Here is a 25286-nt window from a genome sequence, read left to right on the forward strand (position 1 = left end):
AAAACAAAGATCAACTGGGCTGGAGTGTATTCCATTTGCAGATACAATTTGTGTCCTGTTGACCAAGTAGGACTTGAACCACAGTAAGGCTGTATCATGAATGCCAAATACATGCTGGAGACGGTGAAGTAATATATCATGGTCTATTGTGTCAAATGCTGCAGACAAATCAAGGAGGGTGAGGACTGTAATCTTTCCACTATCCAATGCAGAGAGAATGTCATTAACTACTTTTAGAAGAGTAGTTTCAGTACTGTGCAAGGGCGATATGCAGATTGTACATTGCTAAAAAGACTTTGAATTTAGATGAGATACAAGCTGGGATAGGGCAACCTTTTCTAAGATTTTTGGTATTAATATGTTCAACAGTTTATTCTAGACCACAAATCTTTACAGTAACCACTGCTGATTAGCCCAATACATTAATGACAGCTGGTTACTAAACTCGTTTGAGATACAGCTACGCGTCGCAGATTACAGATTTCCCACTCAACATGGTAGATGTGGTCACGTGGAGCAAGGGATTAAGTGTCCATTATAAACAGTCAAAATGTCCCTAAGCAAAGTGGACATCTATTCAGTTTTGTTTAACTCTGTGTTTTTTTTATCATAGCTGTAGTGGGACTGATGCTTCCCTCACATTTTACAATACTTGTCTAACAATTAGTCAACACACTGAAGAAACTGATGGCAGAAACCTCGTTGCAGTAAACATACTATGGCAGACGTCAATTTCATACCTTTACATGTACAAACTATACAGTAGTAACATTTCTTGTGGTATTTATTTAAGTGGACTAGCTAAACACATGCACAAATGTGCAAAATGTAGACCAAATAAGTGTTAACATTTCTTAGATATCGCCCAAACCAAGCAGATTGTATATCAGATAATCTCCCTGGCTGCAATGCACATTAATAGTACCAATTCATCTACTGTTATCAAATACATATGCAGAAATTTACATTCTGTTTTCTATCAGGCAGTACCTTTAATGTTCTTTCTCAATAACCAATATTTCATTAAAGTTGTACTCATTTTTCATAGCCTCCCTTTAATTTCCATACAATTTCCATTAGACCCACTTTGAATACATTATTGTATTTTGTTCAACCTATATCCCATACTCTCCTTCCCTGACCGCTTGTATTTTGTTCAACCTATATCCCATACCCTCCTTCCCTGACCTCTTGTATTTTGTTCAACCTATATCCCATACCCTCCTTCCCTGACTGCTTGTATTTTGTTCAACCTATATCCCATACCCTCCTTCCCTGACCACTTGTATTTTGTTCAACCTATATCCGATACTCTCCTTCCCTGACTGCTCATAGCAAAATTAATGTTGAGATTCTTTAAATGACTTAAATTCTCAATTAGTACAGTTTACTGGTTAATGTCATGCTTCAGTATTTCAAAAGAAACATTAACTGTTGAATGACAATGTTTCTTGTCACAAAACCAAACACTATAAAACTAACAGGACATTTGTTTGTGAAAAAACAAATTTTGGACTTGTAATAGGGACTGAGAAATGCAAAAAAGTTAAGTTGTGATATTTTTGTGTAAAATTGGTTTCAAACAATATATAAAGCAAACCATATAAAAGTTTTTTGTCCCCATGAATCTTTCGATATTGGGTATTTCCATTCAGTTTCAAGAGATTTTGATGATTATTTGATGGAAATCCCAGAGAAAAATTATGATTGCATTATGGAAGTAAAACAATAAAAATTACTCATCAGCACTTAGTAACTGATCCCACCCATTATTTTTTTGGGTGCTGTGTACATGTATATATTCAGGCATTTAACTTTGGATTATTATTACTTTTAATTCTACTTCTACCATTTGTTTAATGATTTTAAACTTTCGTTCTTAAAGTTCAAAACCATTTGGGTGATCATGGACATAATTTCAGTAATTTCACACTGTTGGCTTAATTGCTAAACCCTTTCTAAATATACATTTTGTACATGCTCTCTGGTAATGAAATATTTTATTTCTATTCAAGCCAACTTCTTAAAAATGATAAAAAATGGTCATAAATTGATAAGAAAACAATAATCGCTTGATATTCATGAACAGTTTAGCAGTATTTGTCATGTGGACTAAATGAATGTACTGTACCACATTAAAATGTATCTCCATCAATTGAAAATAATACACATAAGTTTAACATCTATTTAAAATATTCAAGTGATTATATTTTCTCCCTCACTTTAGCCAGTCCATTTGGTAATATTAAACTTGTCAGATGACCAAACCAGTAGTAATAAGTATATCTGTTTGACTTGTTTGCAAAATAATACAGCAGTATGTACTTAAAGGAGTCTGAGTACAAAATAGTAGGCCTATGATAAAGGTAAACACATGTCTAGTTTTCGAAAAAAATGTCTTGCATCAACATGTATATTTGATGTGGAAGCACTACACAGTGCTTAAATGGACTAAAGGTTGTGCTATGTATGTTTCCTTGTGTGAGAACACATTAAGCAAACAATTAAAAAGTAACTTGTGAATGACAAAAACAATATGGCAACATTTCTCATTATTTTTACCAATAACTGTATAAACCTTCATGTCACGTTCTGCTTCAATATCATATTTCTTCTCATTATGATCTCACTAGTATGTGAGATTTCTTTTTGTTTGTTTAAAAGCATAATCTCTCTCTCACTCACACACACATACAATTATTAAAATCACGGTTTCAGTGAACTGTTTATATTTTGCATAGTGCCAATTATTATGGGATTCTTTATGTTTCTTGTCACACATATGCCAATGCAGTTTAGTGGGTAAGTCTTTGAATATTAAATGTTATTGTGTACAACTTAGAAGGAGCATTTGAATAATCAGACAAATATAAGTAACACGTGATGCAATGAACATCCAGTATTGCATTATTATACTGCTGCATCTTTCTTATTGGAGCAATAAAACTTAATCCATCCACTATGATCCATGACAAGGATATCCAGTCTGAGAACAGTGTGGACAGATTAATTTCCCATGGTGGAAATGTTGATTTTGTTCAATCTGCAATGTGTGTACTGTATTTCCAAGATACACAGAGATACAAAGTTTGACCAGATTTTATTCATTTTCTGTTCCAGTTGTGGTGTTAACATCCAATTCTGGATCTAAATTTTGAAAAAAGATCAATGACCTTGAACCAAGATCACAAAGTAATGGTTATCTGAATCATTGGATACATGGTGTACTTGAATACAAACATGAGACAAGATCCAAATGTGTATGTGCCAATTACTGTTTTCAAACTTATTACGCAACAACTCTAATTGGTGGCATTTGATGTTTCTGAGTCAAGAAGTTGTTTGTGATGTCAAGTTTTATTACAATATTGCAAAGACATATACAGAGACTAAGTTCGATCAAAATCAATTACAATTCCTTTGATCTGTTTTAACAGCTGTACTGACCACTAAAACTACAAGGCCCTTTAAGCAAAAGGGCATGAGAAGCTTACAAATTAATTTCTTGAACTTTTAAAAATCAAATATTTTAAACGGATGCAATTTTAACCATTAAATGCACAAAGCAAACATATGAATATATATCCTCACTTACATCTTCTGCTGCAGGGGTAATAAATTTTCCATTGCCAAGGATCTGTACAGTCTTTGTGAAAAGAGACACTCCACCATTTGAGCAGAATCTTGCACTGTTTTGGGGTAACTCATCTTAAAGGAGGATGTGACATGTAAAACAAAATACATGCATGTCATGTCTTGCATTTGTGATAGGTATACTGAATATTACAAATCTAAGTTGTTATACCTGTACCATGTTTTACAATAGTGACAGTTATACTAAATATTACAAATCCATTCTATAATACCTGTACTGTCATGTCTTGCATTTGTGACAGGTATATTAAATATTACAAATCTAGGGTGTAAACCTGTACTGTTATGCATATTTAATTTGCATTGATGCAGAGAGAAAGAGAAAAAGGAGAAAAGGAATTTTCAGTTTAGATTAAATGAATTAGAGCTGACAGTGAAATTTTTCTTTTTTATGATGGAAGTGTTATGTACATTTAATTTCCATTTTTTTTTTTTTATTCATTACATGCTGTGGGTTATGCATAATTGTATTTTGTTGCTGACCTTGTCCAAAATCAAGTTCATTGTCTACCTTACCAGAATGATTGAATTTTTTTATTCAGTAAACAAATAATACATAGCTAATATTTTCACTATAGCTAATATTTTCACTATGAATGTATGTTTAATACCAGGATCATTATCAATAAAAGTAAACATAATTATCTTGGTTTGAATCAAGAACATTGTTTTTACCATGTTTTTGTTATAATTTTAGTAACAGAATTTTCTAGAATGGAAGTTTCAGTTAGGTAAAAGTTCTTTTAGAAAATGCTAATTGTGACCCAAGTCAAATAGATGGATTTATAATCTTGTTTATATAGAATTTGTTCATTCATGCTGTAAGATCTTGATGCAGAATTTTAATTGTTCATTATTTCATTTGGACTAGAGTTTATTTATTAAATAATTTATTCAATGGAAATAGAAAGTGCTCACCTATAACATTCTTGGACAGAGACATTGACTTGGAATTATAGTAAATTGAAACAAGGATATCTTGGATTATATTACTGTGATTCAACAAAAGACTGTTCACACATTATTATGATTCAGACCATTAGTACATTAGAGACTACAGGTCACTACAGGCACATCTATACGTGTAATTTTGGAAATGATTTGGAATACCACTAAAGTTTATTCAGAACTTTATTAATTAGGATTTGTGTTAGTAATTCTATGATTATTTGGGATTTAATTTGCAATACTGAAAGTTCTTATTTTACATTTTCACTCTGTATTCTAGGGAAATTATTTGTTGAATTTTACAAAGCTTGGTGGTTTTTGTTCCTTTTTATTACTTAGTTTAAGACCACAGAGTCATAATACTGTCTTGTCTTGCATTTGTGACAGGAATACTAAATCTTACAAATCTAGGGTGCAATACATGTACTCTCATGTCTTGCATTTGTGACAGGAATACTAAATTTTACAAATCTAGGGTGTCATACCTGTACTATCTCTAGCATTTGTGACAGGAATACTAAATCTTACAAATCTAGGGTGCAATACATGTACTCTCATGTCTTGCATTTGTGACAGGAATACTAAATCTTACAAATCTAGGGTGCGATACAGGTACTCTCATGTCTTGCATTTGTGACAGGAATACTAAATCTTACAAATCTAGGGTGCAATACATGTACTTTCATGTCTTGCATTTGTGACAGGAATACTAAATCTTACAAATCTAGGGTGCAATACAGGTACTCTCATGTCTTGCATTTGTGATAGGTATGCTAAATATTACAAATTGATTCTGTAATACCTGTACTGTCATGTCCTGCATTTGTGACAGGTATATTAAATCTTACAAATATAGGGTGTAATACCTGAACAGTCATGTCAGGCACTTGTGACAGGTATACTAAATATTACAAATCTAGGGTGTAATACCTGCACTGTCATGTCTAGTATTTGTGACAGGTATACTAAATATTACAAATCTTGGGTGTCATACCTGTACTATCTCTAGCATTTGTGACAGGTATACTAAATATTACAAATAGAGGGTGTAATACCTGTAACGTGTCCTGCATTTGTAATATTAGTATACTAAATATTACAAATCTGTGACAGAGTGCATGTTATAAGAAGTTCCACACTGTGACTAATTTTTATCAACATGCATTTTGTACATTTTAGTTGTATGTTTGCAAAACAATTAAACATTTTATTGTGACTTAGAATCTAACAAGTAGTCCAGCAGAACACTGCATCAAGAAGTTGTCAACCTACTAGATGGCAAAGTTGGTTTGCGAGCTATATATTCAAATGAATTCAAATTTCACCCAAAAGGGATGGTTATAGTTAAATCCTCACCCACTTCTTCCACACACATCCCACTTCAATGCTGAGTCATAATTAGAACATGTATATAGTAAATGTATTCATAAAAAGCCGACAATCAGATAATTCTTATATGCCCATGTGAGTCTGAGATCATTATAAGTAAGAACAGTTGGCCAAGAAATAGGACACAGTAGAATGCCTTCTGTAGAAATCTTTTCAAATACATTTGATTGATGAAGTTATGAAAATATTTGTTTCAAGGTCTCTATATTTTTGGACATCTACATACATATCTGATGGCACATCTGTATAAATTTGTCCAATATTGAAGGACCTTTTTGCCAGGTTGATTTCTACCTGTTTACCTTGCCTGACATTTATCTGTAGTATCACAATGTCCAATCCATAATTTTAACCACATGTTTGTAGCAGCATGTGTACAGATGCCATACCAAAAATGAGACCATGGTCTAACATTCAGTTTTGAAGAAAATTTCAAAGTATGCATGCAGCTATTTCAAGCATCACTAAGTTTTGAACTAGTTGACTGACTCAACCATTATATACACAAATTGTACCTATTTGGGACCATTTACTGTGACAACTGACCATTCTAAGTGGATGACTAATATAAACATGATATTTACCACTACACTAAAGCAAAATGTGATGGAAATTAGTGGATCTGACCATTCTGATTAGATGACTTATTTATGAATGTAACCATTAATACCTAAATACCAAAAGGAACACCATTCTAATTTATGACCAACAAGACTTTAGTGTATAGGTGTCTCCCAGTTTTGTAACTTTTTCATTGCCTAATCACATTGTTATCAGGTTTTAAAATCTTAGCAATTTTTTTCAGCAGCCACCAGTATCAATACTATATCTTCTTATAATTGTAATGATCTTTGAAAACATTTCTGACATTGATATATACCTGTAAGTGACCACAAAACACCCCACAACTGAGACAGAAATGGAAAAACATTCTGTGGAAGGAGCAAAAGTGGTTCCTGTAACTGCATATACAAGGAATCTGTCACATTTAACATAATCTCCAGCAATCTCTGAAAAAATATGATTTTGTAAATTATAGAGTTTTAATCTTACATAGACAAAATATTATAAAACATATTCTTCTCTTTTTTCTTTATTACTGTTTTCCAATTGATTAAATATTGTTGTCCAATTAATTAAATATTGTTCTTATGTCCTAACAGCAGCCTACACAAATTAAATATCTCCAACCTTCAATCTCATTTATCAACATGAAATATGCAAAATTCCCTGTAGCTAATTGTAAACATTTTTATTTAACCAAACTAACAAGATAATCATCCCAAATGTTCAAAAATATGTAAAACAGAAGTAGAATGTAAATGGGGCTTTTGCCTCATTTGCGATCTATAGGCCACAAGAGCATGAAATGGTTTGCAAAATGAGGCAAAAGCCCCATTTTCATACTACTAAAGACTTTGAAGGATTGGTAAAATGGTCTAAAAATCTAATCATGTCATCTACATATGGATACAATGATGCCTGCCTAATTTCTTGTATCTATGTTGGGTGGCCTATTCCTAATCATACAAGCATACAAGCAGGATTTCTGTAAAAAAAAAGAAATTAAGTCTCAACATTCAGCAAGGTCACTTTGAAAGGCACGTTATTCACCTGACCGGTGTTCAAAAGTCTTCTCTGTATGCACTATTGGGGCATCATTGGCTCTGGAGATTAGTGACCAATGGGTCTCCAAGAACTTGACCTTTGTACAAGGTATGTGATCTTGAAATAAACTCAATGCACAGAAATCATTATTTTCTCATTAGACTTACCAGGACCATGACCTTTGACCTTTAGACCCATAAAATATATAGGTTTCTTTATTAGCCTAAGTGGGGGCCCCCAGTGGCTGAGTGGTCTAAAGTGCTCTCCGTTACGGATCACTGTCATCTCACCTCTGTCTGTGTAGGTTCGAGTCTCAGATTCGGCCAATGTGGGTATGTGAGAAAGCTTGCCAGTAGCTTCTCGAGGGTCGGTGGTTCTTTTCGGGGATTTCCCATGTTCTTCCTCCACCATTAATACTGGCCGCCATGTATAGCCTATCGTGTGCTGAAAAATGGCGTTAAACCCTACAACAACAACAACAACAACAATTAGCCTAAGTGCAAACCATCCACAAGTATGGTCAAGGAACCTGCTCTAGAACAAAAGTTATTCTGCACAACCCATTTTTCTTTGATCAAGAATGACCATGACTTTTCACCCCAAACTAACTGTACCTCTTCCATACAGTGCAAGTCCTCCACAAAATTTGATTAAATACATGGTACTGAACTAAAGTTATCATCCCAAACCCTTGCTAACTGACCTTTTGATGCCAAAATTGATTGACTTCTTACTTATACCAGGTGCAAGCCATACATAAAGCCAGGTCCAAGTATGTCATGTAGAAATAATGTTATTGTGCAGAAACCATTTTTATGCTTTCAGTAACAGTGACCTTGACTTTTGACCCAAAAGTCAAGTGGCTTCTTCCCTACCCCATGTGCATGTTATCTATAAAGCTTGGTAACTGAAGTTATTGAGACAAACCATTTTATTATTTCAGTGCAGTGACCTTGGCCTTTGACCCCAAAATTGACATGGTTCTTCCTTACCCTAAGTGCAAGCAATCTACAGAGTTTGGTAATTGTAGACAACTTGAGTTATTGTGCAGAAAATGTTTGCTTCTTTCTGTAACAGTGATCAATGATTTTAACATCAAAATCAATCAGCTTCTTCCGTACCCCAAGTGCAAGCCATCCACATAGTTTGGTAATTCTTAATGGTGGAGAATTCAAATTATTGGGTGGAAAACATTTTTCTTGTTTCAGTAAGTGATCTTGACATTTATCCTTTTGACACCAAAATCAACATGATTATGCCTCACTTCCAAGTGAAAGTTATCCAAAAAGTCTGGTAACTGTAGATCGTAAACTATTTGAGTCATTGTGCAGACAAAACTTCTTGTTGTCACAGTGATCTTGACCCAGATATGTATAGTCCTTACCCAAAATGCAAGCCATCTTCCATACAATTAATAATTATTGATGGTGGACAGATTGAATTATTGTGCAGAAACAAAATTGGTAACGGAATCCTGGAAATCATTCTACAACATAAACTTAATCATCTGGTGGAGCAGGCCAATAAAAGCAAAATTATTATTTACTTGTATGATGCCCATCTCTCCCATTAGAATTTTGTAGTCCACTTCAACACGGCAGGCCTGGTTAAGTAGTTTTGCTCCATAAACTGTGTACCAGCACCTTCCATCATAGTAAGGGTTCATTAGCCATAGCAACGTACACAGGGTGTCCACATACTGTTCAAAGCAGTAACTGTATACCTGTGTATTTATACAACAAAAGTAAAAATCTCTACAGTAAAAAAAGGGCAACATATTTTCAAAGATTTTATTCAAAGTTTTTAATATAATTATTGTTTGCATCACATATGCTCACAAATGTATAGACCCCCAACAGTATATGATGAAGAATAAGATAAAATGTAAATATATTTCAAGATGCAGTTCTTTTAACTTTCAGGGTTATCACAAATGTATACATCATACGTTCTAAATAAATACAACTACAGCTTTTGCACTTGTTCCACTGTAAAAATAACCCTCTTTCAAATTTATCCCTTTGTACTAATTATGTTTAACACATCAATCTTTTGTCAGATAGTCACACAGTGGACTATTTTATATGCTTGTGGATAGTCAAATGTTGGACTACATTAGCTCATGTTAGTATGATTGTCTAAATTATTGACTTGTGTATGTTACAGTATGTTACATGATGGACTACTTTAGTGGCTTGTGTATATTACAGTATGTTGTTGTTGTTGTTGTTGTAGGGTTTAACGCCATTTTTCAGCACACGACAGGCTATACATGGCGGCCAGTATTAATGGTGGAGGAAGAACCTGGGAAAACCTCAGGAAAGAACCACTGACCCATGAGAAGCTACTGGCAAGCTTTCTCACATACCCACATTGGCTGAATCCGAGACTCAAACCCACGCAGACAGAGGTGAGATGGCAGTGATCCGTAATGGAGAGTGCTTTAGAACACTCGGCCACTCAGGGCCCCTTACAGCATGTTACATGGTGGACTAATTTATATGCTCATATCAGTATGATTATCTACATTATTGACTTGTGTATATTACAGTATGTTACATGATGGACTACTTTAGTGGCTTGTGTATATTACAGTATGTTACATGATGGACTACTTTAGTGGCTTGTGTATATTACAGTATGTAACATGATGGACTACTTTAGTGGCTTGTGTATATTACAGTATGTAACATGATGGACTACTTTAGTGGCTTGTGTATATTACAGTATGTAACATGATGGACTACTTTAGTGGCTTGTGTATATTACAGTATGTAACATGATGTACTACTTCAGTGGCTTGTGTATATTACAGTATGTAACATGATGGACTACTTTAGTGGCTTGTGTATATTACAGTATGTTACATGATGGACTACTTTAGTGGCTTGTATATATTACAGTATTTAACATGATGGACTACTTTAGTGGCTTGTGTATATTACAGTATGTTACATGATGGACTACTTTATTGACTTGTGTATATTACAGTATGTTACATGGTGGACTACTTTATATGCTCATGTCAGTATGATTGTCTACATTATTGACTTGTGTATATTACAGTATGTTACATGATGGACTACTTTAGTGGCTTGTGTATATTACAGTATGTTACGTGATGGACTACTTTAGTGGCTTGTGTATATTACAGTATGTAACATGATGGACTACTTTAGTGGCTTGTGTATATTACAGTATGTTACATGGTGGACTACTTTAGTGGCTTGTATATATTACAGTATGTTACATGATGGACTACTTTAGTGGCTTGTGTATATTACAGTATGTTACGTGATGGACTACTTTAGTGGCTTGTGTATATTACAGTATGTAACATGATGGACTACTTTAGTGGCTTGTGTATATTACAGTATGTTACATGGTGGACTACTTTAGTGGCTTGTATATATTACAGTATGTTACATGATGGACTACTTTAGTGGCTTGTGTATATTGCAGTATGTTACATGATGGACTACTTTATTGACTTGTGTATATTACAGAATGTTACATGGTGGACTACTTTATATGCTCATGTCAGTATGATTGTCTACATTATTGACTTGTGTATATTAGAGTATGTTACATGGTGGACTACTTTATATGCTCATGTCAGTATGATTGTCTACATTATTGACTTGTGTATATTACAGTATGTTACATGATGGACTACTTATAAGCTCTTGTCAGTATGACTGTCTACTGTATTCACTTGTGTATATTACATACTCACTTTATGGACTACTTTATCTGCCTGTGTATGATCAATTGGAACACAGGTGTCATTCTGCCAATTATTGGAAAAGCACTTCAGAAGTAGTACACCAAATGATACTGCACATACATGTATATGTGCCTTGTTTACCAAATGATGTCAAGTGTAACACAACATCACTCCTTTAATTAAAATGGCTTGATGAACTTTCAGGAGAACTTTCTTTCATTGAACTAATAATTCCTTAAAGGTACCATATTGCCTTTGACATTGTTCTATTTCCTTAGCATACTTCAAAATGTGAATGAGTTATTTGCCATTTCCAGAGATTTTCTCTTTTATGCAATATTATCCCATAAAAGTATTTCCAAGATGGATTTTGCTAGAAAAGCTGCAAGGTGTACTAATTTCTGTATGATACATACAGTGTGACCCCACTATAGCACACTCTGCTATAACACAAATTCAGATATAACATGGTCATGGTGTGGCTCCTGAAATTTTATAAACATGTATTTTTCTCATACCATCTTAACAGTGCATTGTTATATCATAATCCGCTTATGTTAAGATTTAGCATGAGTGCTGTATGTTTTGAGATATCCGCATTTTTTGCTGTTGAAATTTCTGGTTGTAGTGATCAACTGGACAAGACAAGGCATTATCTTGTAATCTATCTTTGGCAACTCGCCAGTAATTAATATATTTAGATAGACTGACATCTGTATGTGGATGGTAAGTAAATTTCCTTTTCTTTTCACTCAGAATTAAATCCTTCAGAACACTCACATTTTCTGTAGTAATGTCTGTCATTAGACCAGAACACCTGTGTCTCTATCATCCATTGACCCGTTGTTAAATTTCTGACACATGCGTGTAAGGCATCATCACTTCACTACCACAAATGTTTTTACAAAAACCCATAAAAAAACATCTTGCTGGTCTATTTAATAGGCAGGGAGGAACAGTAATTGCAATCGACCAAATGACGGCCAATTCCTTTTTTTAAAAATGTACCCAGATAAAATAGTTTGCTGAAATTTCAAAGAAAACAGATTACCTAAATTTGATGCACTGATTGTTATGTAAATGTACTAAGCAAATGGGAAAAAAATCAGTCTCAATCATGCAATACAATTATTTGATGTTGCCGCCCCAACAAGAAATGGGCATTTGTTTGGTTCACCAAAGCTGTCCTTTAGCGGTGACTTCAATAACGCATGCACCCTTCATCAAAGAAAGCTGACTACAATCTTCGATAAAGACGAAGAACTTTTCTTCAGAGGAAGTCAGTACAAAACTTAAATAAAAGCAATGGAATCTGATAGATATTTTCATTTTCCAACATGACTGGAACACATTTACTGTGCCGTGAAATTTTTCTTTATGCACGGAAAAAGTTTATGCTTACAACACTACCAACAGCGGTTTAAAATGCAAACTAACTTTTACTGACTTGGGACATACTGAAAAGTAAATGTGCTTCATCATTTGTTACATTATTGTGCTATGTTTTTCCACTGAATTCAGACCAATATGACCTGTGACAAAATTATTGAATATTTTAAATCTGTGTGTGTGTGCACATTTTTGATGGAATTACTTGTATTGTGGATTCAATGTATGTGATGAGATTTGCGGGTGAGAACACGGTGTTGATACTCTATTTATGCTATACATTAGACATGTATAATATAAACAGTATACACATATAAGTACCAATCCGTGGTTCTCACTACAGTAAATAAAGTAAAATATTATATATGCTTTCTCTGTTTTCACTACAGGTGTATTTCTCATTTAATATGCATTGATTTAAGATGGTAACTGACATGTGCCAATGAAGCACGTATTTTACCACCCGCATTTATTACCACACCACACCCCCACCCCCCCCCACAAATATCTTGGGGTACTTGCATCATTTTCTTCAGCTAACTGACCTGGTTGCTTATAACATGGTTCAGTCTATAACTCAGTCGGGTTCTAAGGCGATCCCAACTACCGTGTTATAGCGGGGTCACACTGTACTGTCAAATTATGGACTATTTTATTAGCCTGCGTATAACACAGACTGTCACATGATGAACCACTTTATCTGCTTGTGTATATACAGTCTGACATAAAATGACTACTTTATCTGCCACAACTGACAGTCACATAACAGCTAATTTATCAGCTTATTTATTATACCGACTGTCACATGACAGTCTATTGTATCTGCTTGTGTATAATACTGACTGTCAAGTGACGGACTATTGTATCTGCTTGTGGATAATATTGACTGTTAAATGACGGACTATTGTATCTGCTTGTGGATAATACTGACTGACTGTATTGCCTCTGCATATATGACATTGAATTTAGAACTAAATAAAATCGAAATCTGGCTAAAGTAAACAACTGGTGTGAGCCCAGTGGTATGAAGATAAATGCAGCTTGAAGTCATGATCACAAATATTGTATGATTACAATATTCCTTTTTTTAAATTTCAAAACTGTTATTAATTTATCCCTTTTCTGATCTAACATGTATTAAAGTTTAAAAAGATCCCTCTCTAATAAAATTTGTAAGTTGTTTAACATCCATGAGTCAAAGCTTGTTTTGCTTAACATCTTGAACCATTTTGTATAGCATAGACTGGTCTGCTTACTAATACTCATCAATATAATGTATCTGATACGTTTCAAACTGAAGAAGCCCGTTTGTTTCCTTGGTAATTTGTCATAAACAACTACTATAAACACAACATTGAAAGTATATGTAGGTCTATGATGGACAAGCATACTCATACACTATTCTCATATATCAAATTTATTTAATTGTGTGATTAACAAGAGGATAATAAAAATGACAAAACAACTCTGTATTGCTTAATTATCTTTTTAATTTACAAAGGAAGTGTAATCCATTCACAAGCGATGACAAGATGTTAAAAAATTCAGTGAAAAACATTACTGATTAAGCCAAAAAACAGCAACGATTAAGCCAAAAAACAGTAATGACTAAGCTAAAACAACAGGAAAACTAACTACGTTATGTAGTTTGTACAGTTCATTGTCTTAAATTTGACTAAATGGTAAAGACAGCCAGAGATAAATAACCGCCATTCCACAAATTATTTACCTTGCTGAAAATAGCATGTGTGTTTTTGTGTTGCTAGTCCTGCCGTGGGAGAGACCATTAGGCTAATTTACATATATATAGTACACAAAGTGGAACAACCCAATGAGCTTCAAGAAACAAAAGTTATTACTCTTCATTGCTGTAAATGGGAATGTTTAAGCCATCTCTATTTTTTTAAATGTTAGAATATTGAATATCATAAGCAGCAACAAAACTTGTTTGAAGTCGGATTATAATAGACACATAACATGGAAAATATTACTGCAGTAGACGGAATGGTATAATTAAGAGCAGTGTGGAAGTGTCACTAGCTCATTTTTAATAGTAAAATGTTAAAATGATTTGTGAAGCTGTGATTCAGGGAAGTATGAGCCATCTGTAAAATGAGCAAAGTCCTGCAAACAAAATTTCTGAAATCCTAGTTGTGGAGTTGAGCTATGTGAAGTGCAGCATTTTATACTTTGCACGATACTTTAAACATAATATCAATGTTTGTCATTCTACAGAATACAATATCACTTGAGATAGTAACTATGTAGCACTGGGCCATAGGCTGCATTTAGTCTATAAGATTTACATCATATGGGTATATTCAAAAATTGCTATCTGACCTACGACCTGGTGGAAGTTGTACATACCTGCTGTAGCGGGACAAAGCATAACGGCAGACTTCAATCTAAAAATTTTAACTAACATTTATTTTAACAATCACTGACAGTCACAAGAGCTGAAGTGTTTTCCTGTTACACATTACCATCCCTTCCAATGAACTACTGACAGTAGTAAAGTCTGAAAACACAAGTTAATAATGTATTCCACCAATCATTGGAATTTAGAAATATTTTCTTTTTAAATATTTTACTTAATGTCTAACTTTATTGTGAATCACGATGATCACAGTGACTTCATTTCCAGCATGGAAAAGTGGGTCAGTCTTGTAAATAATCTATTGCCAAACATCACTATAAAGGAAACAAACCAGTAAACAATCAACAAATAAATTTAAACCAAGTTTTTCTCCTAGAGATAAAGAGAATTCACTCCAGGATTCATACTGAGTGATTCATAATTTATCTTTGAAGCAATTATGAAAACTGGTAGCCAGCCAGTATCCAGCTGCTAATTAACACATTAACCCCTGGCGATGAGTTAACGTGGCAGGAGGTAGTAGCCTACTGCCAAGCTCTGTAGCATCAAGGTCATGTATGATACACTAAAGTGGGTGGTATTATAGAAAGGTAGACAGATGTAGCTGAGACTACAATGATACCAAACAATCTGGAAGTTCTAGTTGCACTGCAAAATACAGAGGGAAAAACATCATTTTTTGGACCCAATTTTTTTCTACCCAAGATTCACCCATGGTCGGAATCCGATTTTGTGTCCAGATTTGAGACTTTTTGGTCTCATGTCTAATGTAGACCAGTATGAACTGCAAACAGACAGATGAAACTTTGCAAAAAGTAGGATAAGATGGGCATTTGGAATAAAGAGTGGTCTCGATACCAAAATAATGGGTCCATTAAGCACAACAAAAAAAATCCAACTTTTACCCTTCTGCTCATGCACAAGACAAATAGCCAATGAAACATTATGTTTCTAACACAACCAGGCATTAGGTTATTGGAAAATCACCTGGAAGTTGATGTATTAGGATGTATTCAGAAATAGCTTTCAAAATGTATTTCCTACTCGAATTTTAGGCAAAAATGAGAAAAACCTCCAATGGTTAATGTGTTAAAGTGTTTGCTACAAATGTGCTTTTTAAAGTCAGATTGATGTGATCTAAGAAACCAAGGTTGCAATCTGTTAAGAAATACTGCTTCCTGACAATCAAGAAATTCAGTCAGTTAGACAAAGGTAAATAGTAGCTCACTATCAAACTCGAGCACAAATATGTGACTATAAACTCATTAAACGAAATGATGTCAAAATGATAGAAACTCAACCCAGATGACACCTAATCAACTCAATTATTTACACTGTTATTGCTCATCAAATTCATCTAACATTATGCTGATAGATGAATACATAAGCTTACATACAAAGTTATCAAAGTTGAATATAAGATCTCCTTGAGAAAAGCTTATACTTAAGAATCACTCAAATTGTGTTTTTAAAAAGGCCCCCATGATTGTAACAAGCTTGGACAAACAGATGCCTGATAATATCATTAAGATACATGTAGATATTGCTCATCAGGTCAGATATTCTCAGCCTAAGCCGATGCAATAAATTCCACCCAGCTCTGTTCAGGAATACAGTTTCAAACCTGATATGACATGTAATTGAAACAACAATCTTAAAAGTTGTTCACAGCTAGATCTGTCAGCTAGTAAGTGCTAAAGAAATACCACCCTAAGTGTGCATTTGTTTTCTTCACAAAAATGGGCAGATAATTCTAAAAGTACTATTTTGACAAAGCTGAATCTTCTGTGTGACACAAACTTATGCAATGATTCATGAAATCTCAAAGGATTCTGGAGATGTTAATGGACAAGAGTGTGACAGATGGAGAAACAGATATAATTTGTACTAAAAAAATGGGATAACTCTTCAAAACCAGACAGATGACATTTTATTTTAGAAGAAACAATGGTTTAGTCATGATACAAAAGTATCCTAATTTCATGAAAGGTTTATGAGATATTAAGCAAACAGACAAAAGGACAAGCTGACCACATAAGACTTAATCTTTGGTTGTGAAGATACTGTAAAAAACATTCAAGAGCTGGTTAACATAAACTTAGAAACTAAGTTTCATCAACATCACTGCCATTAGAAGATGGAGCAGCTACATCTGAGATGCAAATATGTCACAAGTAATGCTCCAATGATTACAACAACTGTAATTATGACATTTAATCAAAGTAATTAAAAACTCAAACTTTTCCACAATCTACCATTTGGCACATAATTGACAGCTATTATAATGTACTGCAAGCCATACCTTGCTCAACTTTCATTTGTTTCATTTGTTGTACATCATTACTGTTTACTAGAATTGGATTCACTTTGTAAGACATATCTTGGTTGATGTGATGTGATTGGGATTTTTAACGTAGCTTTAACACTTTTTCAGTCATATCACTACGATGTCTGCAATGTGGCAATTCACAGTGATGTCTAGCACTGGGGCATCATGTTGCAGACATGTAGCATCATGTCCCACCCAGTCACATTATCCTGACACCGGGCCGACCAGTCCTAACACTAACCTCATAATGCTGAGCGCCAAGCGAGGCAGCTGTTGGTACCATTTTTGTAAGTCTTTGGTATGACTCAGCTTGGTTGAATATATCTGACAATTTCAGTAAAAGATCTGTTGGATTGTGGTGATAATGCTTTCTACTGTGATAGATATGTACATGATATAAAATAAATGATAATGGAACCGAATTTCTTGAGAACATGCCTATGGAATGCTTGTGAAGGATCTATACAGTGGCTCAGAACTTAAAATACAATAATAAAAAATTATGTTAACATGTATGTTGTTTAAATGTAAACACTGTAGTTTAAAGAAAGTTTTATCAACATTATCAACCTGATGTTTAATGTTCTGTAATGTACGCTAAAACTATTTCTCATCAAGTTGTGCCTCTTTCTTAGGACTGCCACATTTGATGCAAAGATGTGATAATATATAATTTAATTGGAACAGATAGTCCCTGCTTCAAATGACATGTATTTTCATTTACTTATTTTGTAAATGTTCACAGGCAGTAAACTAAAAACTAAGCCATTTACACATACTTTGCAACCTGATCCACAAGCAGTTAGGTTCCATTGTATTAGCTCATTAACATACATTCAGCAATGAAATGAAGCTATTTGGTTTATGACAAGCTCAGACAAATCACTTATTAATATAAGTGTTATTATTATCAAAATATTCAAGACATTGTTGTTACTAACTTGCAAAGTTTCTTTTAAAACTTATTCATAAATAATGCCTGTTGATTGGTAATTTGCAAACCTATGATGGACATACAGTGCAAGGTGAATGACAGATGAAGTGCCATACCATTCCACTCCACTGACCTTCAGGCAGGTAAGCTACTTATGACAGATTGTTTGATTAATCCAAAATTATGATATTAAAAGACATTTTAAACCTTCCTTAGTCATGTCCTATTTCTACCAAACAGAAATTGTTTATTGTGTTTAAAAATCTTGAAGTTAACGGTTATGGCATGATCACAATTTACTTGTTGAAACATGACTTACCGCAGTATGGGCAAAATACCCTGTGCACAAGGATAGAGTCAAATATTGCATCAACTGTAAAAGAAACACACACTATCAAAATTTGCATCAATAAATAAGACCCTCTAAAATGATCACTTGTATTTTAATATATCTCTTTGTCAATTCAGGGCTTTTCCAGTAAAACGTACCCAGGGATCCAATTTGAGGGTAGTCTCATAGAAGTAATTTAGAATTTCGTTATCATTTTCATATCAACACTTTGAGGATTCAGAGGATCCAGGCACACATTTTTTTTAAAAATTTATTTCACTGGGTACAATGTATGTTTAAATGGAACAGCAGTCACTAAATGTCTTTGTCTATCTGATATTTTGTACCAGGGTGACAGGCAACTAAATAGCAAAACAGGGGTCAGTACCAGGTCCCAAAAAAGATTTAATACCCTCCTCTTAGCTAAGCCAATCATATGAAACATAAATTCATTAATATGTAGATCTCGCACAGTATCAAACACAGTTGAAATCTTGATCATATAAGCCTATATTTGAAGTTTGATCCAATTCAGATCAAATATAGGGCTTCCAGATTGGTAACAAGCACAGCTAATCTAATGCAAGATGACCTCATAAATATGTGTGTGAGTTGTGCTTATGATTAAACTTGACCAAGATTTTGAGGGTAAACACCCACATTCCAAGCTTGAAAAATCATATCTGATTAACTGACTTCAGTAAGTCAGATAATCAGATGGAAATACTTACTTCATTAATATGCATGGATTTTGCACAAAAATTTTATGACATGAAAGTTGCAACTTTCAATCAGTGATACATTTTGTTAAATTTTTGTTCAAAACCAGATTCTCAGTACATGTACACTGTAAATTACAATATACAATGAAATATTGTTAAATCAAAATGTTGTGGGCTTAATGCCATTTTTTAGCACATGCTTGGCTATATATGATGGCCAGTACAACTGATGAGGGAAGAAGAACCTGGCAAAACTCAAGAACAATCACTGACCCATAGGAAGCTACTGGGAAGCTTTCTCACTTATCCACATTAGCTGAGCCTGAGATTCAAACCCATGTAGACAGAATGTTTCAAATATTATTATGTATACAACATACTGGTAATTAATGCATTTAACATTAATGAGAGGTTTATCTTACTCATTAAAAAACATGATAACAGCTAGCACGATTGAGTAAAAGGGATCTTTGAAAGTTAAGTTTACAGAATAGACTTCAATTTGTGGTCCACAGAGCCAGATATCTTTCACACAAATTGAAATTATAATTCACTAGGGGTTTTTTGAGGGGGTGGGGTCGTGGGTTTCTCTACTCCTAGTAATTAAATTTTGAAGGTTAAGAATGTAATTCAGTGAGTAAAAGCTCAATATGATCAAGAGAATCAGGGTGATCTGGAAGCTCAGTATTATCAAGGTCGCTCTACAGATATTATGAAAGTGGTGGGTGTAAGGTGAAGTTGTTTACATTTGCAATATGCACAATGGAGAGAATCTTGGCATATCTCTATGTTACTTTCATGTACTGTGGCTGAAATTTCATTGGATATTGTAGTTGAAGACATTATAAATGGATCTAAGCACACAGCTAACTAAAATGACTGCTCGCTTGTGCTAAAAAAATCAGCCTGAATTAGTCTAAAGTACACTATCTTTAACAGTTATTAAAATATGGAAAATGAATTTTGCCAGACTAGACAAAAACAGCTTCTGAAAGTGCAATGAATGAATTACCAAATACATGAAATGTAAAAAAAAAAGTTATCGGCTCTTTTTTATACAATTTACCTCTGAAGTCCAGTAAGTGAAAAAAATGACCAAGCGGAGCTAGCAGTTTTTTGAAAGGTGCACATTTGAAGTAAGGCCAAGCTGTATACTCTATAACCCATATTACACCCATCAATCATAGACCAAAATAAATGGATTTAAAGGGTCTTTGAATAATACCTAAAATAATACAAGGTCCTTTCTAAATAGCCAGTATAACCAGTGAGGACAGGAAGATTTGGAAGCTCAGTATTATCAAGGGGATCAAGTGATTTGGAAGCTCAGTATTATCAAGGGGATCAGGGTGATTTGGAAACTCAGTATTATCAAGGGAATCAGGGTGATTTGGAAACTCAGTATTATCAAGGGAATCAGGGTGATTTGGAAGCTCATTATTATCAAGGGGATCAGGGTGTTTTGGAAGCTCATTATTATCAAGGGAATCAGGGTGATTTGGAAGCTCAGTATTATCAAGGGGATCAGGGTGATTTGGAAGCTCAGTATTATCAAGGGGATCAAGTGATTTGGAAGATTTATCCAGTGCAAAAATAAGTAGCTTTATCAATGACAGTCAATTTTGGGATACAGTACCCTGTTACAGGGTGTAATGAATGAAAACTGAAATCATCCAGTGTTGTTTGAGTAGTTGTCCTTGTTCATGTTACCAAGACAGGCAGCCATTCAGTACTAATCAGTCGTGGTCATTTTGGTGCTTTAAAGTTTGCACTGACAATGCGAACATCAGAATTCGTATGCAGGTAGGAAAGCCATCAAGATCCTGCATTAGCTACAGGTCATAATATGAAGATAAAAACATGTAAACTGGTTTGTGAAAAAAGTTGTTAGTTTTGATCAACCAAAACATGTTATGACTCAAAGACATTGAAGAGTCTACTGTCATTCTAAGCAGGAATACAAATAAAACAGCACATACAGTAAAACTGTCAATTTTGTTTAGGTCAATTATGATGCCAATTCTTCACAATACCAATGAATGGATACATTAAAATTCCATTTTATGCCTATAGCTAAAGATGAGCCACCCTGTGACCTTTGAACCTCTTATGTGTAATCTGGTTTTAAAGTCTAATGCCTACACATAAACATAATGCAAGATCGCAAAAGAAATTTGAACCAAATGACCAACTGACAACTTTGATCTTGACATTTGGCCTGTCTACCACCAAATCCCTGAAACTTTTATAAACCATGATTAACCGTGTTTTAGTGTTTTCACAATTCACAAAGGACAAAATCAGAAAATAATGCAATATTAAGAAAGCTTAGTCCTGACTATCCACATACAATCTGAACAATAACTACCATGACCCTGACCTCTGACCTCTCCAGCCTAAAATCTCTGATGCTGTTGTTGGTTGTTGACAATGTCTGTAGATGATCTTAAAGCAAACAGAATGTACAGACCTATTAAAAACTCTTTGACCTAAAGTTGATGCTGGGCTGTCTGATTGGCACCATTTTCATTAAGGACCAGCTAGAAAACATACTAAGTCTTTCAGTTAAATCCAAATGTCACTCTGACAATCCATTCAGTAGTCGTGATAAAAAGACATGACCACTGTGGCAGCCATGCTGAATGTTCAAAAGTCACCAAGGACTAACTATACTGTGGGATGAATGTGTGTGTAAAGTTTCATGGCAATTCTCAAAGTGGTTTAGGAGGAGTAGCTATAAAACAAAAAGTGCTATTAAGGACAGATGGATGATGGACTTAATTCATACCATCCGATAAACTCTTCTCATCAATGACCAGCAGAGCTAAAATAAAGTGGGAATTTTCTAAATGTACAGGAGACCTGACAAAATAAACAAGGTAGGAATCTATTTTTCTCATATTTGTTTTTTTTTCTTCTGTGCAGTGTTTGTAAATCTCCACTAATCCTACTCTAAAAATTAAAATAGAGAAGGGCAACTTACATCTTTATCTGGATAGATGATTCCTTGGGATATCTGGCCAACTCTCCTTATCTGGTCAATAGTTGGTTGCATGTTTTTGTTGATAATGATCAAAATTAACTCAAGGATTTCTCTACAAGTTTTAAAAAATAAGATCATGTGATAAGATAAAATTGTTAATGATTCTAAAAAAATTACAAAGTAAAAATTGTGCTACTCCAGTCTCAGAATCCATACAAAACCAAAAATAGTTTTCAAACATAGTTATATCACTCTGGGTACAAGGCTTATTACAAATATATTTCCTTTGCATAATGTAAGTCCTCTTTCAGTCCTATCAGAATGAGTTATACATAGGATAATGTAATGATAATAATAGTTCAAATATTGGACAAATAGCTTAAACATTACTGACAGTTTATCAAAATAAATGGTAGTTTTCCTAAAGAAGAACCAATTACATGTGGAATACAACCAGGATCAATCCTGGGCCCACTCTTCTTTCTCATTTGCATAAATGAACTGCCACTGAAAATAGGCAACTGTATTTTATCTACTGACATGCAGAGGATCAGATTTCAAACAGCTAAAATTAGAACTAGAGGTCTCCCTTCACATAGCCTTACTTAGAATAGATTTCTGGTGTACGGAAATTGGCATGAAAGTAAATGCAGACAAGACTAAAGTTTTAATGATTATTACCAAGCAAAAGAGAGCAAAACTGGAAAATAAAACTTAAATGAATCTTAAGTTAAATGAAATTTGTCTACAAATGGTTACCCAAAGCAAAATCCTTCAGGTGATAGTTGACAACAATTTGCAATGTTTTGATTCATATTCAAGTCATGTCATAAAGTCATATCATGTCTGTGGTTATATCTATCAACTAAGCATAGCATAACATATTACAAATGCTATATACAAGTCATATGTCATAAAGTCATATCATGTCTGTGGTTATATCTATCAACTAAACATAGGATAACATATTACAAATGCCATATACAACCATACCTAGATTACTGTAATGTTATCTGGGAAAACACTTCTGACGGGAATATTTACAAAATATTCCACTTGCAATTTTCCCAAATGCAATGAATGATATTAAAATGTTAACGGTTACTGGACAAATATTTTTGAGAAAAGCTAGACTTGTGCACATAGTTTCAATCAATATGACCCTAGTATATCTCAATGAACTATTTCATCCTAGAAAACAAGGCAATACCCCAATTTAAGGTCAATTTCAGCTAACCATCTATCGTCCTAAAACCAAATTAAGAACACTTTAAGAAAAGTTTTCAATATTCAGGATCACTGCTCTGGAACAGAACCCCAAAGGAAATTGGAGAACGTGCAAATATAATGCATTTAATTATAATCTAATTTAATGGATAAAAAGTGAAACTTATTTGATTTGACAAATACATTACAACTTAAGGTATACATTCACTAACCTTCCACTTTGTTGTGTCACTATTTTTGTACTGTATATACACAATGTACCCAGTTGGAGCATGTTCATTTAACTTGTATGTTTATTATGTCCAAAAATAAATATAACTTATTATCAATACTGTGTGTGTGTATGACTATGTACATGTACTTTGAATGTAAATATGTGTATTGGGCCACAAGGAGGTTTAGTTCCATCCAACTAACTATGTCACCCTCTTTGAATAAAGTCATTATAAATATTATTATTTATTCATGAAACTCAACAACTTGAGTGCTCATTCATAATCCAAATAAATTTTCCTTTGTCCCGGGTTGTACATTGGTTAAAATAAACTAGCATATTTAAAAGACATTAGAATATCAGTGTACTGTTTCTTGTATTTCAAATATTTTATTTATTGTGAGCTATCAATGATTGAGTGTGTATGTCTTAAGCTGAGAAGTTTTGTGAATATGGAGCTAGAACATTCCCACATTAAGTAAAAAAACTGAGATATTTACCTGCGCTGAATCTGAGGAATGTGCATATAGCATTTGCAAAACAACTTAAAGAAAACCTCCCTGAAAAGAAAAAAAATATTGCATTATATCTATATACCTTATTATTTCTTTTTCCATTACAATTTCCATCAACTTGATTGGTCAGGACCCCAGCATTTATCCCCTTGAATTTATATGTCACATTTCATGTTTTGTAAAAAAAACTGTGCCAGACAGAAACTTTATAAAAGTATATATTGTTTTTAGTTCCAACTGCAATTTAAATAAAAAAATTATTTGTAGACTATAAGTCTGAGCACCTTAACTTACTTCTCCTCTTACAAAGTGGAATCTGTCCTAAGGCTTGTTGATCTAAATCACTAATGTAATTTCGGGAAAGAAGTCAAGGTCAGCAAACCCCCATAAAGCATAGGAGTATAAATATAACCAGATTAATCAGAATAAAAGTCAAGCCTGATTATTTCTTTCCAAAAATGAGTCTAAAAATGAAAACATATTGAAATTTGCAACCTAGCAATCTCTCTGTCTCTCTTTCATTTAAGATATGTTATTGATCAGAAATAATCTGTTTGTTTTGTTTTTCTTGGAGTAAGGGTTGGGAAGGGGCAAATTAATTTTAATTATACTCACCTTCTACTATTGCATTGCTTTCCTTTTTCTGATGCTAAGTCCCTAGTCAAAGTAAATTAACCCCTCCTCCAATTAGTAACTGGAGGTCAAGAATTCAAAAAACATGATCCCATAATATCATATTGCACACTTTTACATAACTACAGGCAGCAATAATGTATTGAGTAAGCCTGAATATCAGGGAGAATCTGATTCAAATTCATATATCAATCCAAGAAATGTGAACAAGAATTCTGCGGGATGCTTTGTCTTGCATGATGGTGTATAAAAAGCCACTAAAGCAAGAAAGGTTGGTGACTGTGACCTAGTTTTACTTGCAGTGAG

General features: G+C 33.9%; 1 protein-coding gene across 1 annotated transcript in view; it reads right to left on the minus strand.

The window, feature by feature from the left end:
* Positions 1-25286, minus strand: part of LOC149803756 (protein zer-1 homolog) — a 106150-nt gene that overhangs the window by 13194 nt on the left and 67670 nt on the right. The window contains exons 7-12 of the mRNA XM_089953525.1: positions 24333-24392; positions 22392-22503; positions 18675-18728; positions 9146-9322; positions 6872-7001; positions 3596-3708 (exon numbers count right to left, since the gene is read on the minus strand). Coding sequence (XP_089809651.1) covers positions 3596-3708; positions 6872-7001; positions 9146-9322; positions 18675-18728; positions 22392-22503; positions 24333-24392 — 646 coding nt within the window. The remainder of the gene's footprint in view (positions 1-3595; positions 3709-6871; positions 7002-9145; positions 9323-18674; positions 18729-22391; positions 22504-24332; positions 24393-25286) is intronic.

Source organism: Sinohyriopsis cumingii, chromosome 3 (assembly GCF_028554795.1).
Source record: "Sinohyriopsis cumingii isolate HCF-2022 chromosome 3, ASM2855479v2, whole genome shotgun sequence".
NCBI classification, from domain to species: domain Eukaryota; kingdom Metazoa; phylum Mollusca; class Bivalvia; order Unionida; family Unionidae; genus Sinohyriopsis; species Sinohyriopsis cumingii.